The sequence below is a fragment of the Camponotus vicinus genome, unplaced genomic scaffold, assembly GCF_025532165.1.
Source record: "Camponotus vicinus isolate PSW18456_S1 unplaced genomic scaffold, iyCamVici1.0 SCAF_2, whole genome shotgun sequence".
In the NCBI taxonomy this organism is placed as follows: domain Eukaryota; kingdom Metazoa; phylum Arthropoda; class Insecta; order Hymenoptera; family Formicidae; genus Camponotus; species Camponotus vicinus.
In genome coordinates this window covers 9,268,284-9,283,940 of record NW_028141956.1, presented here as the reverse complement: position 1 = coordinate 9,283,940, position 15,657 = coordinate 9,268,284, and the positions used below count along the sequence as shown (strand labels likewise).

The 15,657-nt window shown below is 32.5% G+C and overlaps 2 protein-coding genes across 5 annotated transcripts; one reads left to right on the top strand and one right to left on the bottom strand.

Annotated features, from left to right (window-relative positions):
• Positions 1–519: 519 nt before the first annotated feature.
• On the bottom strand, positions 520–9,468 carry Prp8 (pre-mRNA processing factor 8). Its single transcript, XM_083092148.1, has 9 exons — positions 9,333–9,468; positions 8,848–9,083; positions 8,612–8,780; positions 8,372–8,536; positions 8,082–8,297; positions 7,467–7,805; positions 7,098–7,203; positions 1,691–7,006; positions 520–1,304 (listed from the first exon to the last, which is right to left on the bottom strand). The coding sequence occupies exons 2-9, from the start codon at positions 9,059–9,061 to the stop codon at positions 711–713; spliced, it is 7,119 nt and encodes a 2,372-aa protein (XP_082948274.1). The 5' UTR covers positions 9,062–9,083; positions 9,333–9,468; the 3' UTR covers positions 520–710.
• Positions 9,469–9,889: 421 nt separating this feature from the next.
• LOC145966749 (vacuole membrane protein 1) lies at positions 9,890–15,092 on the top strand. Of its 4 annotated transcripts, none has more exons than XM_083091080.1 (5): positions 9,890–10,041; positions 12,145–12,492; positions 13,914–14,414; positions 14,510–14,779; positions 14,852–15,092. In XM_083091080.1, the coding sequence occupies exons 2-5, from the start codon at positions 12,166–12,168 to the stop codon at positions 14,981–14,983; spliced, it is 1,230 nt and encodes a 409-aa protein (XP_082947206.1). In that variant the 5' UTR covers positions 9,890–10,041; positions 12,145–12,165; the 3' UTR covers positions 14,984–15,092. The 4 variants fall into 4 exon arrangements, with proteins under 4 accessions (XP_082947206.1, XP_082947205.1, XP_082947204.1 ...); XM_083091079.1 differs by having other exon boundaries at positions 9,902–10,411; XM_083091078.1 differs by lacking the exon at positions 9,890–10,041 and adding an exon at positions 11,894–11,977.
• The last annotated feature ends 565 nt before the right edge of the window (positions 15,093–15,657 follow it).

Below are 15,657 nucleotides of genomic sequence, written 5' to 3'. Positions count from 1 at the left end.
GATGTTTCTTTTAAAATATTTACTTGGATAGGAGTATGCTATACATTATTGGCATATTTCTTATTTTTACGTGTGCACTATACACACACTTGATATTCTTCATCGTCTTAGTTTTTCTTTAAAATGTATGTTCGTATTACAAAATTCATATTACACAACGTTCACATTACTATTACGTTGTTAAGAGTCATCAAATTCTGCGACACCCGATGACATTCTCTACCTATCCAGAAACTGATTGTCCTTGTCATATTTATGTCATATTATAATCATATTTATGTAATATTATAGTCACATTTGTCACATAAAATTAAGTCATGTTAGCGGTATAATATACAAAAGTCTGTAGTTGTGATTCATATTTTATAAAGTTTCTATTCAGAATTGGTACATGTCACTTCTGTCATTCCTTAAATATAATATTCGGCTTTAATCTATATTCCTATTATTACGTTTATGTATTTGTATAATCGCCTGTGTATATAATTAGATAAGATGGAAAATAAAAAATATTACAAATATTATTCAACAAACTTTCACATATTGTTTTTATTACATGTATTTATTTATAATTGCCTATGTATATAATAATTAGACAAGGAAATAGGAAAACAAGTATTACAAGTATTATAGACTTATACATTATTTGTATGCATCCTATATTTTCATTAATTACTGTTAATTAAAAACTATTGTAGAAAGATTTGAATTTATGCAAACATGTCTTCTCGATCAGCTCCGACGCCTTCACCATCTTCCAAGCTCGAGAAATTGAGAAAATGAGCCGGCCTATGTACTTCGTGATAAAATTCTTTTGGATTCGCCAATTGCAGCTCGTATTTCATGTTGGGATCATGCCTTACACCCATAAAATTGTAGTTCCACGAACCTTGGCTCGGCACCATGAAAAAGCCGAGGAAACGATCGGATAGAAGCATTTGTACTTTCTCATAATGACTAGGTAGATAACCTTTTGGATTATTTCCCTTGTCAGTATTTTGTTTACCCCACTCAAAGCCACTCGGAGTCAATTTGTACGCTGTAAGAGAGCAAGAGCCGGGTGTGAAACTGCAAGTGATAACGATAGTCTTCTCGCCGTCCCAGATGGAATTCTCCGCCATAATACGGGCATGAGTGGATATATCCTGTGGCGATAATTGTGGCAGCTCGTTGGGCTGCGTATGTATCCATCCTAGTGGTTCCATCTCCTTCAAGTATTGATGATTAGGTAATGTGTTTGGGAGATGAACAGTTTGATGGGTTCCCCATTGTGGTGCCATTACAATGCATCTGATTTCTTTCACCTATTATATACATATAAAACAAAACTCAATTAATTAAGACAAAAAAATCAGTATAAAAATGTACATATATGATTTTCATATATATCTGTTTTTAATATTACATATTTTAGACAAACATTCTATATTTTTAACGAGATAAAAAAATTAATTTATTTTTTTTACATGTTCTTAAAGCATCATATACTTCTAGGGAGAATATACAGTTAAAATTTTATATTGAATTCTTAAAAAAGATAATTATAAGTGTTTTAAGATAAAATGCTTTTTAGAAATAGAAATAATTAAATAATCTATTATAGAGAGCTAATAAAATCGAAAAAAGTTTAAAGGATAAACGATATTAAAAAATATATTATTTTTGATAATTTTAATAAATAATACTTCACCTGAGGATTATCAGGAGGGCTGATACCGTATAGGTAGCCGGCGATTTGCGCTCGCAGATCGGAGATCGTAACGAATTTCTTTAGCACATTCTTCGGCAAGATGTAAGTATAACCAGTTTCTTTGATGTCATCAGACGAGACATAGATATGATTTGTCCGAAGATGAAGATTGGTCGCGGAAATGGCGCGTACTCGCCATTCAGTTTTTGAGCTGAAAGTCTGTGTCTCGTAGTTGGACGTGGTCGCAGTAATAATCTCATCACCATGCTTGTTCACCGTTCGCGTAGTAGTAGCGGTAAGCTGACTCTGCTCTTTAGTTTGCTTCTCAATTTCAGCAATTTGTTGACGTTGTGCGGACGGCGCACTTATCTCCATACCCAGAATGATATCACGAATTTCAGATTGCGTGAGTGACGCAACGTTGACATTATTTTTCTTGCCGTAATCCGCCAAGATCAGATCCTTCAGCTGCACTTCCACCTTGATCCACTCATCGTCCGTCAGCGATGGCCATATGTGATGTGGCTCAGTGATGGTAGTTTTATCGGGCTTTAATACGACTTTTGTTCTTTCGGTATTGACATGTAGAGCCCGTAAGATCAGAATCAGTCGTGAGAACGCGGTGTAAGACGAAATAGTTTTCAACCAGTCATCGTAAAGATTGAATAGTACCATCTGCGGCTCGGTTGCCTTCAGGATCAAATCACCGAACTTCTCCACCTTGAGACATGCCTGGAACGGTAACTGTAATTCAGATCCTTTAATGACTATATTGGGGAAGTCCAGCAAGTGCACTTCTAGCGGATCTAACATTCCCTTTCTAGTAACGATAATTTGTTTCGGCTGTTCTTCTACAGGCAGGGAGCGAATCAACGCAGCAACTTCCTCGGCGGTCTTCCACTTGGCTAATTGACCGAGACGTTTCTGGCCCGCCCAGACGGAGGTATGAATAATTTTCAAAAACAATTGTCCCGTGCGTGGATTGAAGATGAAAATTGCACCATTGATTGGTTTTGTCGTCAAATTGCCCTCAAAAGTTTTGTGAATCGTCACGCGATATACATTTGTGTCATCAACAAACCATATGATTTGATTGGAGAAGAGTTCACCATAATTTTGCGAAGAGAGATAAGGTTCCGTAGGCTCAGACGAATATAGCTGTAAGGCTTTACGAATGCGTTCGCGTAATACATATAAAGCAGGATTTGCTTTCATAATCTTTGCCATGGCTTGCTGTATGAGTGGTTTGCAGCCAGGAAACCAATTACCATACGCGCTGTGCAAGTTATAGGCCAAATCAATAGCTATTAAGAGACCAGTGGGAGATGGGTATATTGACATGTTATCTGTTGTATAATCCAGGAATTTAGCTCGAGCGTATCGTTCGATGTCATGTGAGTCATAATCGCCCCATCTCAATTGAACGTCAATCCAATACTTTTGCGTAGTGGTATTGTCCATTACATCTTTCGAATCAGCAAGGAGTGATGGTCGAGATACAGTCCACTTGTAGGCAGAGAATAGAAGGATGTCAGCACATGAAGAATTCATCTTGTAAGACTTTCTCGGATGTATTGTTTCTTTTTGTACAGTCTCAATTTCCAGTGCGTCCAGTTCTTGATCGAACACCTGGCAAAGATCCATCACGATAGACTCGTGCACCTTTTGCCACAAATGAGCACGGAATATTTGAATTAATGAGATTTTTAGAGTCGGTATTTTACCGTGCATAAATATTCCTGTCAAATCAAGTTGTACTTGGAAACCGACATAAACATTCGCACGATTAATAGTAGGCGACCACCACAGAGTGAATCTACGATTAGGAATCTGATTGAGACCGGAACGTTGCGCGTTAGTCAGTTTTTTATATTTCATGGACTCTTCAAAACCGGATGCCTTTTCCCAGAAGAGACCTTCCCATGTCGGAAAATAGGTACCCTTAAAAAGAGTGTGCTCAAGAATGCCCTCGACGCCGCCTAGCGCCTGGATCATATCGGTTCGATAATTATTTAGATTCCACAGTTTTCCGTCGTGACGCTGATGTGTCCACCAAAATGGATTCTGTTTCAACACTTGATATTGCTTGAATTCTGTACGAATACGCCAACCTTTGTCATAGGCTAGTGTGTGACGATCTTTCTGGAATAATGTATTTATCCTGGGAATACCACGATCCCAGCTATCCTCAAGATCTTCCAATGTCAGCCTGCGATTCTGAGCATTGGCTTCTTGTCGTTTTAGGGCATATTCCGCCCACACACGTTGAGAATCGATAAATTCTGACTCCCAGGGTTGTATATAGCGATATAAATTTGGAATCAATTGATCTTCATCGTGACTCATACCTGAACGAAAGTGAGTAATGCCTACGTCAGTTTGTTTCGACCATCTCAAGTCCGACTGAGGTATCAACACATGACCCATCGACAGCATACCAAGACCACCCAATTCCTTCGGAGTATAAAAGACAACGGGTGGAAAACGCGACGGCATCTTGGAGTTCAATCCAATCTTGATACGCGTTTGAATCTTGTTCTCGCATTTGACTAGAAGATCCAGTAACTCTTGTGTATTCACCACTGCTTCCCTGAAATAAGTCATCAGACCAATCAAAGCAGTGTTCCATTTATTTACGATTTTCGTGAATGTGGTCGAGCCTGAAGCCATTAAAATTTGTCTAACTCGATTGTGGAAACGCTGCAAGCTCTCGTCGTCGACGCGCAAGAAACATTGCGCGGTTCTTTCCTTCGTGATCTCATTCTGAAGATTCCAGACACCATCTCGGTGTGTAAACTCCTCATGAGTTGTTCTGCATTTGGGCAAAATTCTACACTCAAAACCGCTCATATTGAACAGCAGATTGGGATTGTCCTTACTATAGACACTGACGAAACTGTTCTCCCATTGGATAGTAGTAGTGGAACGTGGAAGTCGGTTCTTGATATCCCAGAAAACAGCGCGACCCAGGTTCACATCGTGCTTCATCAATCTCATACGGGCGTCTCGTGGCCAACATTTTTTATTATTGTAGCCGACAATGTTTTCGTTATTTGGATCGGGATGTTCAGTGAGATAACGCTGAATGAGATCTCTCGCCTCATCGGCGGAAAAGCGCAAAAATAGATGGATCCTATCGACATAGCGGCAATATAATCGAATAGGATGCGCTGTTTCAGAAGCAACATCCTGGAACGTAAGAAAGTCGTTTGGCATTTGCGGCGGACCGGCCATCTCGCTGGCTCGCTGAAGACCCAATACTAGTAGATCCAACACTAGTCCATAATATTGGGCAATAAAAGAAGCGAATTGCAATCCTCTAATAATACCATAGCTATTAGTGTGATTCATGTCTTTATAATTGATAACGACATTATTTTTCGCTGTCATGTAATCGGCAATGTTATGATCGACTATTAAACGTAACAGTCTGTTGAGTAGTGTAAGATCGATTTTCTCGTACAGTTTCTCAAATTTAGATTCTAGTAATACATTACATTCGCCTTCACTAACATCCCAAACATCCTGGAGATTGTTGATACCTTGACACCATTTGTAAACAAGAAGTGGCGGTGGTTCCGTATCAGCTGGTTTCACCCATGGTGGGAACAATCGCCTTTTGTCTGCCTCATACCATAAATACTGATCTAGATAGGCGTCCGTGATTTTTTCAAGTGGCTCCACATCGTACACGGGAATCAAATGACTGTAAAGATCCATAAATTCAATGCCAACTTCCTTAAAAGCTCTCTGCGTTAACAAATGTCGCTTAATTCTGGATAATGCCTCATGTGGATTATCATATGCTTGTTCTATTAAGCCCAATTCTTCTCGTTGACTTTGATTCAGCCTAGATTTAACACTGTAGGCTTCTTTCAAGCGTTCCAGAGCTAATATCAATAATTTTGTATCATGTTTGTAAGATAATGGTGGAAAAGGTATTGGCGCGAATCTTCGAGACTCTAACCAATGAACCGATGTTGTGAATATGGCTACAGCTTCTTCCGGCGATATATATGGACCATCCTTCAAATAATTGTGTTGTCGTTCCTGCTCAGCTTTCAAATACAGACGCGTTAGGCGGCCAAGATTCTTTTTACACACAGTTTTGTCTACCGTAGCTCCGCGTCGAATTCTTTCTCGATTGTAATGAGCGGTATTCGTCCACCAATCGGCTTTCATCTTGACATAACGCAGTATCATGTTTTCGATTGGAATCGGCAAACCAGGCACTTTCCATGGAATATTCGCTTTCCAACAGCGCCAAGCTTCGCTCAAATGCTGAAGAATTGTTCGCGCCTTGTTCTGTTTTATTCCCTCAGGCATCATATCGACTATATCATGCATAACAGATGCTCGTAATTCGAGATCGAAGTGTGATTCAACTCGCTGCTTCGTTACCGTCTTTGCTACGCCCTTCGAATGACGGCCCTCGAATTGTCTCGACAATAAATTACCCAGCCACCTTTCTAATAACGGAGTGATACCTCTCATAAAGAACAACCAAACACGCCAGCCAGGTGCCCAGAATCCACAGCCAGGTCCTTTACCAACTGGTCCGGTATTAAAACGGTAATAAATTAAGTGCTTCAAATCCTTACACATTCTGATCTGCCGCATCAATTTATACTTATAGCGATACATGCCGGTTAATTGACCGACGTGTGCGAAAATATACTGCAGCCCATCAGCGAGTTGAAAAGCATCCACGTTATTCAGCCGATACTGAACGTGAGAATCGATAATAAGTTTAGTTAGGCGGAGAATTTCGCGACACAAATGGAAAGCGTTACCAAAACGCGATTTCTTTCTCTCCTTTGTTGTAAGCGTTTTGACAGGTTTCAAATTAAAGTTGTAATCCAAATGAAGATAGTTGAGATTTTTTCGATGTATTAGTAGATTCAACATGTTATATCCTTGGCGACACACTTGCAGACCGGCTTCTACCCAATCTATCGTCGTTGTTTGAAAGAACTTGGTCGATTTAAAAGAGCGGAATAAGTAGCGTTTCTTTTGAGGTTTCGGTGGTCTATGCTTCAAAGCGTTCAGAACGAAATATTTCAACAATTTCTGATAACTGACTCGTACTTTTACAGGTTGACCGGGTGGACAGTGCTCTCTGTACCATGACTTTACTAATGGAATGTCAATGGCTCTTCTTGTTCTGCCAGAACGCGTATTAAACGGCCTCGGCGCCCATAAAAGGGCTATTCCATTAGCTGTATTATCAGTATAAAGAGGTATCTCCTGAAGGAATGGTTGCACTTCGCCAGGTAGAATAAAGTCTTCATCATCTTCTATTTGTGGTTCCATTGTCTGATAATAATTGAATAATATATAAAAAATTATTGTACTAATTTATATAGAATTATTGTATTTCTTTAATTTAAAATTATTTAAAATTTACCTTTAGTGAATTTCTATGAGAAATTGGATTAATTAATGGATCAAAATAAAATGCAGGCAAATCTGGATCTTCGGTCTTTATGTATACGACATTTGGTGCATGATACCTGTATAAAATGTATATGTATAAATTAATAAATTAATATAATATAAAAAAATAATGTAGAAAAATATTTTTATTTAAAAAAATATGATATTGTATGTGATGTCAGCGGTTTCTTTTTATAATCTTCATAAAAGAACAAATAACAATCACTAAATTTGCTTTACCACACTGCTAGGAAGATCGTTTTATATTGATAATCAGACCTTAAAACTAGTGTGGAATTAAATTTAATAAAAAAAAATTTAACCAGATATTACAGCTTACCAAGAAAGATGAACAAAGTGTGGCATATTATTGTACAAATAAGGAAATGCAATCCTATATTCTGTCCTAATAGGTTGCCTGATGATAATCTTATTTATGTCATTGAATTCATTCCAATCTTCATCAGCAGCATTTGAATCTTTTACCAGAGGCTCGAATTTTGGTCCTCCAGGGATAGCCATATTTAAGGCTTTTGCAGTAAAGAATGATTTGGGATCAAATAGATAGAAAAAATTTTGATCCACTAAATCAGTCAACAATTGATTAGCCAAACGATACAAAGTAGCCATTTGTGGTAATGTCAGATTCCATCTTCGATATGTAGATCCATTAACATGTCTGAAATATGTTTTATTATTTAGATTTTATTATGTATGCAGAGAATAAATGACATTCTTAAGAATTCTTTCAGTATAGCATTTTGTCCAACTGAATAACTCATATCATCTTAATGATATCCAGTGATTCCAGTTGTCAACTCACATGTCTAGTTGATTTCAGGACCCCTACGCTTTTCATCATTAAGGAACAAATGAGTTAAGATGTACCAAAAAACAATCCTTTTTTTTTTCTTTTATAATTATTCATGTATAATGCTAATATGTGTCAACTTACTTTGTTCCAACTAATGGTTTGTGTTCATAAAACCATGATGCAACAGATTCATCTTCCTCCGAATCAAGTTCAATTTGTATAGCCTCTAAAGGTTCAACATCCAAAACATTGTCCGCATAATCTAGAGGAGGCTCTTCATCATCAAAAGGTGGGAATCTCATTCTCTTAAAGTGTCTACGATCCCTTTTTTCTCGTCTCATCATAATCCACATAGTGCTGGAGAAAAAATAAAACTTTTAATATAATTTGCTAATTAAATTGAATAAAGGCAAAATTCATGCTTGCATTACCCCCATTGAGCTATATACACAGGCTCTATAACCCAAGGAATTTCATTGACAAATGTAATGGCTCCTGTAATATGATATAAGACCTTTACATCTCTTATTTGTTCCCATGGCATAGGCATATTTTCCAATAGTTTCATAACAGCATGTGGCATATATTTTAACGCCCTGTAACAGATACATTTATAGAAAATCTGATTGTATATTTGTTTGATTATGATTGTATTTTTAACCATAATTTACCCTAAATAAACACGTTTATCGTGTCTGTATTTTCTACTGCTCATATCACCATGGTCTCTAATGATTTTTCTTATATGTTCAGCTGGCATGTCTTCTTTTTGAGCATCTACAAAGCCAAACTTCCTCTTTTCCGCAAATCGTTTTGACTGCAACTGCTGCCATTTTTGTGCTAGAACAATTAAAATTGTTATAAAGAAACTATATATAAATAATCGTTAATTATTTTCAAAAATTACCTTTTTCTTGAAGTTTGTCCTCAGACAATACTTCTGGTTGTTTAGGAATCTGAGGCAACGGTGGCCCAGCTATAACCTGCATATGAGCATGATGAGCAGCTTGTGCATGAGCCGCAGCCTGGGCATGCGCTTGGGCAGCTGCCAATTGAGCTTGTTGCTGGGCCATCATTGTGGCCCATGGGTTTGGACCCAGCAAATATGGTGGAATAGACATGACTTCAAATTGTTTTTGAGAGCTAAAATGTAAAATAATAATATGTAAATTTCAAAAATTATATACAATGTAGATACATTTCCTTTTTATATAAAATGACTTGATAATGAATATCTCAGATTAAATCTCGTCTTACAAAGCTACGATAATATAGATCATTTTAAATGTAATTTTAATTCCGGAATACAGGTAACCGCGTGCAACACAGAGCAGAGGCAGAGTGACATATTGCACAATTAGTCGATTAATTAAATAACGAAATTATACGTACATTTTATCACGATGTCCGTCAATCCTTACATGACATCAATCATAATATAATTAATTGATTGTTAACAGCATTTTTTCACAAACAATCTCATGTAATGGCTTCTGAAACCTTTGCTGAAGCCTATGCAATTTCGCCAACATAGACTTCTATAGTTTCTAGATCGCTAGCTTCCTACAGTTTGAAGCTTCCGGTGAGAACTGCACTGTCACACGATTGGCTATCAAATACAAAAATTTTCGGAACTTAAAAATTCCCTAGCCGATAACCAATTACATCGTGTCTGTTGTTTTCTTGCGGGAGCGTCTCGTTTGACCACGTTGCGATTGACCACAGCCAATTATATCGACCTATGCCTAGGATAATCAGCAACTATTAACCAATCAGAGAGTCCTATTTTGAATTGGCCAATTGGCGACGTGGTCAATCGGGTCCCACCCTTTTCTTGCTGTCTATTTCAGAGCCAATCACGTTGCTACTAAGCATTTTTTTTCTGCTGAATGCACCTATTGTGCATTTGGATACTTCATATAAGTAAAATTTGAAGAGTTAGCAGTCTGGTATATAGAAGTCTGTGGTACAACTTAAAGAGAAACCTATTAAACCTATCTCTTTTTAACAATAAGAGAGAAACAATTGAAAAAGGAGTAAAATGGGTATAGAAAGGAAAAGTAACGATATGTCCCAGAAAAACAGATGTTTATAAAGAAAGGCAAGATGAGACTGATTGAGCTTCTCTAATATAGTTTTAACATTTTTATGTGTGATACATATTTTCGCGCAAGATTTACACACTACATATTTATTACGTGGAGATATATGTATATATTATATATATACGTACACATACATACATACACATATATGTATGATTAGGGAGTGATAAGTGATATACACGTCACACGAGTGAATTGACAGTTTAATTAATCGTGCCACGATATAAGGCAGTGTGTTTTGTGCGAAAGTTGGAGATTTTTGAAAATTTTATAAGAAATTATGTTCCCATGATGATGTAGGAATGTAAAATTTCCATCTTAGTATTATATATCGAATTAAAATAGATCTTACAAGAGGTTGAAAAGGTAATTCACATTTATGTGAAATCTATTATTTTTTATAAATATAGTTAGTATTTGTTGTACGCTTTATGTCGAGAAGTGTCAGTTAGGAAAGTTGAAATTTCAAGAACATAATTATATATTAATTTGATATATATATATATATTCGATATGTTTTCTTATAAAGTTCTTGAAAAGTCTATTTTTTCGATTTATCATAGCCATTCATAAGAGGTTTGATTAATAATTATATTGAATTTACCGAGCTTTTAGAGTTATGATTCTTTGTGTTTATGATTTTTGGTTATAAACATAGTAGTAACTTTAATATATGTAGATGAATGAAGATAGATATTTTTTTAATGCATCTATTTTTGCAAAGATAAATAGATATACAAACTTTTTAATGAAGGAAATATCTGACAAAACATTTCTTTTATTAATATATTATATAAAAAATTTTGTATCAAACATATTAAACAGCAATAATGCTATTTACGTTATTATAATATTTACGTCTTACAATATTTGTTTTTTTATCATAAGAATATTAATTGATGGGATTTATAAGTCCTTTATTTTAACACTTTAATTCTGCTGTAATTTAAAATACAATCATCAATTTGAGTAAATTTATCACATACTTAAGATTGTATAACCTTACAAATGATTTATGCAATATTGAGAATTATTATTTAGATTCTAGTTTAAATATTCTAGTTTAAATATTTAATTTTTATTTTGCATAAATATTAACAAAATTGTGACACACATTTTTATCTTATAAAGAAAATATTAATTGAAGATTATGTCGCAAGTATTTAATAAAATTGCACTTTTATTTGTTATACAATATCATTAAACCATTGAATGACACCAAAAAGTATATAAGATGGCAAATTTTTCAAATTTTATTTTTTATACCTTCAGTAAAGTTACATTATTAATTGCTCTTAAAGAGCAAGATATAATTGCTTCTTTGTCTTGTTCTAGATTGTAATAAATTGTGATATATAGTAAAGAATTGAAATTAATTAGAATTTATGAATTGATTGTACTCAAAGAATTAATATAGTAAAATTTCTTTCTTCACATATAATATTTTTTGTATTTGTAATCTTGTTGAGAATAAGGTAGAATAAAGCTAAAAAATAGCATATAATTTTCAAGTAAAGTATAACAGCTTATAATGTGCTTCATATGGATATCATAAATTAATAATATTTGTAGATTTTAATGAAACATGAATATGCATAGTGTCTATTTTTGAACGTAATGCAATATTACGTTTAATTCAACATTCCAAAAAATTTATATTTTAGAATTCTAAATATTTTATTATATAAGTATATTTTTACTGTTTACTGATAGTGATATATTACTTTGTTAGAAAGAGTAATAACATCGTTTTATAACTTTAAGAAATAAAATTAGTAATTCTTATATATTTATGTTGAATAGTACGATTTGACCTTTGGTTTAGAGCTCTTTTACTGTCTAACATTTTTTAATGATAATGTCAGATAGTTTCTCAATATTTTTTATTATATATGAGTGTTCCACATTTATCACAGTGAATTCACAATAATGGTGAAGACCATATTGTAACAAGGCTTGCTATTTTGTATTTTCAAAACTATTTATAAAAAAATACTAGTATTCTATCACAAGCATACACACACATACATATACACAACACACATACATATATATATTTATTGTTAAATCATATTTAATCTTTTAAATTTTATTTACAGATTAATTATTTAGAAAGAACTATGTTGGGTAATTATACTGCCATTCAACGTCCAAAAGAGCAAGCTCCTACTAATGGTGCTCAGAAAATTTCTGAGAAAAAAATATCCACTCCAATGGAACACAGTTTAAGCCATCCACACAATGTTTCAATTCAGAATTTGGATCCAGATCATTTAACACTCTGGCAACATCCAATTACAACATTACATTATTTTTTTAACGAAGTGTTCATTAATATACTTAGTTTAGTGAAGAAAACTTTGCTTTACAAACGAACAGTATGCACTATAATTTCAATTATATTACTATTTCTCCTATCAGGCCGAATATCTGGTCCACAACAAGAGGTATGTGTGTGTTGTGTCATTTATAATTTTGAAGATATATTAATAGACTTATTATATTACTCCATATACAATTCTTTATTTAATTTTTTTGAAATATCATAATCCGAGAACCATTTTTTTAATATATATTTTTTATTATATTTTATATATTTTAACTATATTTTATATATTTTATATATTTTAATACTTTTTTTAATTCATCTAAACAGAAGAAATTTTATTGCAATGAAATATCAAGACAGATCATCATTAATCATATTGCTATTTCCAATCTTTAATATATACCTTTATATTAATATTTAATACATATATATTTTCATAACTAACTAAGCTTTAAATTAAAATACTGTAAAATTTGTTTAACTGAATAACTGAAAAATATGATTTGATATATAATAAAAGTTATTCTCTCTGATTTCTTATATCTGATTATCATCATATTTGATGATATCTAAGCTTTACTAAAAATTGTTTACTTTTCTTATCTCTGTCATTTTTATTCTTATCTTGCTTTTTTCTTATTTTGCTTCAAACTAACAAAAAATTTTATAGAATATCTTTTGAAACATAAGAAAACAATCAGTTTCAAGCACCATTTAAAAATTAAAAAAATTACTAGATTATATACACACATACGGCTGTAAATCTCATTTTCAATTGTAGATTCTTTGATTTTCAATTTAGAATTGACTTTTTTTTACATATTGAGCATTTATAACTTTTGAGTTATAAATAATTTAAAAAAATAAAGGACATTAATCAGGAGAATTAATAGATAATATAATCATACTCTTCAGTTAATTTCAAGTAGAATTAATTTGGCTAGAATTTTAATTAAAGCCTAAATTACAAAGAAAAATATAATATACTTCATAATTTATTTTAGTAAGTTTAAGTGACAAAATATATCTTATAAAGTATTTTTTATTTTCCTCAAAATAATCATTAACATTTTTTATAGGATAATTAGTAGAGAATTGATTAATGGTTCTATTTTTATACAAGTGCAATTGTGCACTTGCAATATTTAATTGTTTTCTCTTACTATTATATATAAAATACTGTTATACATAAAATAAATAGAAAAATCAATATATATATATAAATTATAATTTTGTTTAATGAAAATTTCTTCTATTTCCTTGGAAGATACTATATATTTTACTGTTTAATTAGAGATTTTAGTCAAAATGAAAATGCCAAAAAAATTTTTTGCTGTCTTTAAGTTTGCAAGAAAAAAGCTTTAGGTGAAATTATATATGAATAAAATAAGGAATATCATATAAAAATAAATACATAATAAATATAAGTAAAATTATATATGTATATACATTATAATGTATATGTAATATATGAATGTGTTTATAAAAAATGTCTATGTTATCTTGATACAAAATAATTCTTTTGTTTTTTATTTCTAGATTTTTAAGTTATGGGAAACCAAGATTATATGGTGGTTGTATTGGATAGGGTTAGGTGTATTATCAAGTGTAGGTCTTGGAACAGGTCTGCATACTTTTGTGTTATATTTAGGGCCACACATAGCAGCTGTTACTATGGCAGCATATGAATGTGGTGCTTTAAATTTTCCTGAACCACCATATCCTGATCAGATAGTATGCCCAACAAAAATTGATCCAATGTGGGCAGTAGGTATATTAAATATTATGAAAAAAGTACGTGTAGAAGCCATGTTATGGGGAGCTGGTACTGCACTTGGCGAGTTACCACCATATTTTATGGCTAGAGCTGCAAGGATAAGTGGACAAAATAGTAAAAATGAAAATCAAGATTTAAAAGAGTTAGAAGCTTTGGAAGAATTAGAAAATGAGAAAGATGTATCATTTGTAATGCGTATCAAATTATATATGAAGCAATTTGTTGAGAAAGCTGGATTCTGGGGCATATTAGCTTGCGCATCAGTATGTATTAAATCTTTTTTTTTTTGCAAAATTTTTATAGGTAATATAATATGATCTATTTTTCATATTGCGCTTATCAAAATAAAATTTTACAGATTCCAAATCCACTGTTTGACCTGGCTGGTTTGACATGTGGACATTATCTCATTCCATTCTGGACATTCTTTGGTGCGACATTAATAGGAAAAGCTGTCATCAAAATGCATATACAACAATTAGCAGTAATCATAGCCTTTAATGAGGAACTTTTAGATAAATTTATTAGCTTATTAGCAATCATACCATTTATTGGTAAAAAATTCCAAGAACCATTAAAGAAATATTTTGTTGAACAGAAACAAAAGCTACATGTTAAGTCATCTATGGTAAGTCAATTTTATAAATTATAATAAGCAATATGTGTTGAGATCAATCTCAAAATAAACATGTTCTTGTAGGATGGAACAACAACAATATCATGGTTGTTTGACAAATTTGTAACAGTAATGGTCTGCTACTTCCTAGTGACGATTATTCACGCACTAGCACGAAATCATCATCGCAGACGAACAAAACCATCTATTGATTAAAACTTAAAAGACATAGGACGATTAGAAATAAACTTTTACCGCAACATGTAGATAAATATAAATTGTTTTTATGGCAAGAAAAATAAGATACATAAAAATATGGGGAATATATTATAGTTTTCATTTCTGCAATTTTGATTTATGATAGAAACACATATCTCACTTATATATTATATATATATTAAATAAGTCACATATAGAATTTGAAGTAAATCTATTTCTTTTGCATGTATGATTATTTTGTTATAATAATTTGTGACCGTTATAAGAAAATTTTTGCTGTGTGTGAATGTTTACATGTATATAGATATCTTTTTTTTCTTTCACGAAACAAGTCTTTAAACAACATTCTGTACTTCTACATAATTAATTGATATTCCAAGTTTTTACATATTATATCATTAGTATAAGGATTAAATTTGAACAACTTTGTAAACAATGAAAATATATATATGTAATCACAATAAAATTATCTAGCTAAATTTCTATAAATTTTGTATGCATATATTAAAACAAATAAGATAAAAATCTCCAATTATTAACTCTAATTCTTTCGCATTAGCAAAAGAAATATGTAATAAATCATTAAAAAAGATAATAGATTAATAAAATATTAATTAAATATTTTAATCAATTCATTGTAATTAAAACATGTGAATGTAAGTTTATAATAA

Bases quoted from the DNA above. Each gene is read 5' to 3' on its own strand.
- LOC145966749 (XM_083091078.1), top strand. The intron at 12,493-13,913 runs GTATGTGTGTGT...TTTTATTTCTAG, and splicing joins TATCTGGTCCACAACAAGAG to ATTTTTAAGTTATGGGAAAC. The intron at 14,780-14,851 runs GTAAGTCAATTT...ATGTTCTTGTAG, and splicing joins TACATGTTAAGTCATCTATG to GATGGAACAACAACAATATC.
- Prp8 (XM_083092148.1), bottom strand. From the start codon at position 9,061: ATGTCTATTCCACCATATTTGCTGGGTCCAAACCCATGGGCCACAATG. The intron at 8,781-8,847 runs GTAATTTTTGAA...TAATTGTTCTAG, and splicing joins GGACAAACTTCAAGAAAAAG to CACAAAAATGGCAGCAGTTG. The intron at 8,298-8,371 runs GTAATGCAAGCA...TTTTTTCTCCAG, and splicing joins GTGTATATAGCTCAATGGGG to CACTATGTGGATTATGATGA.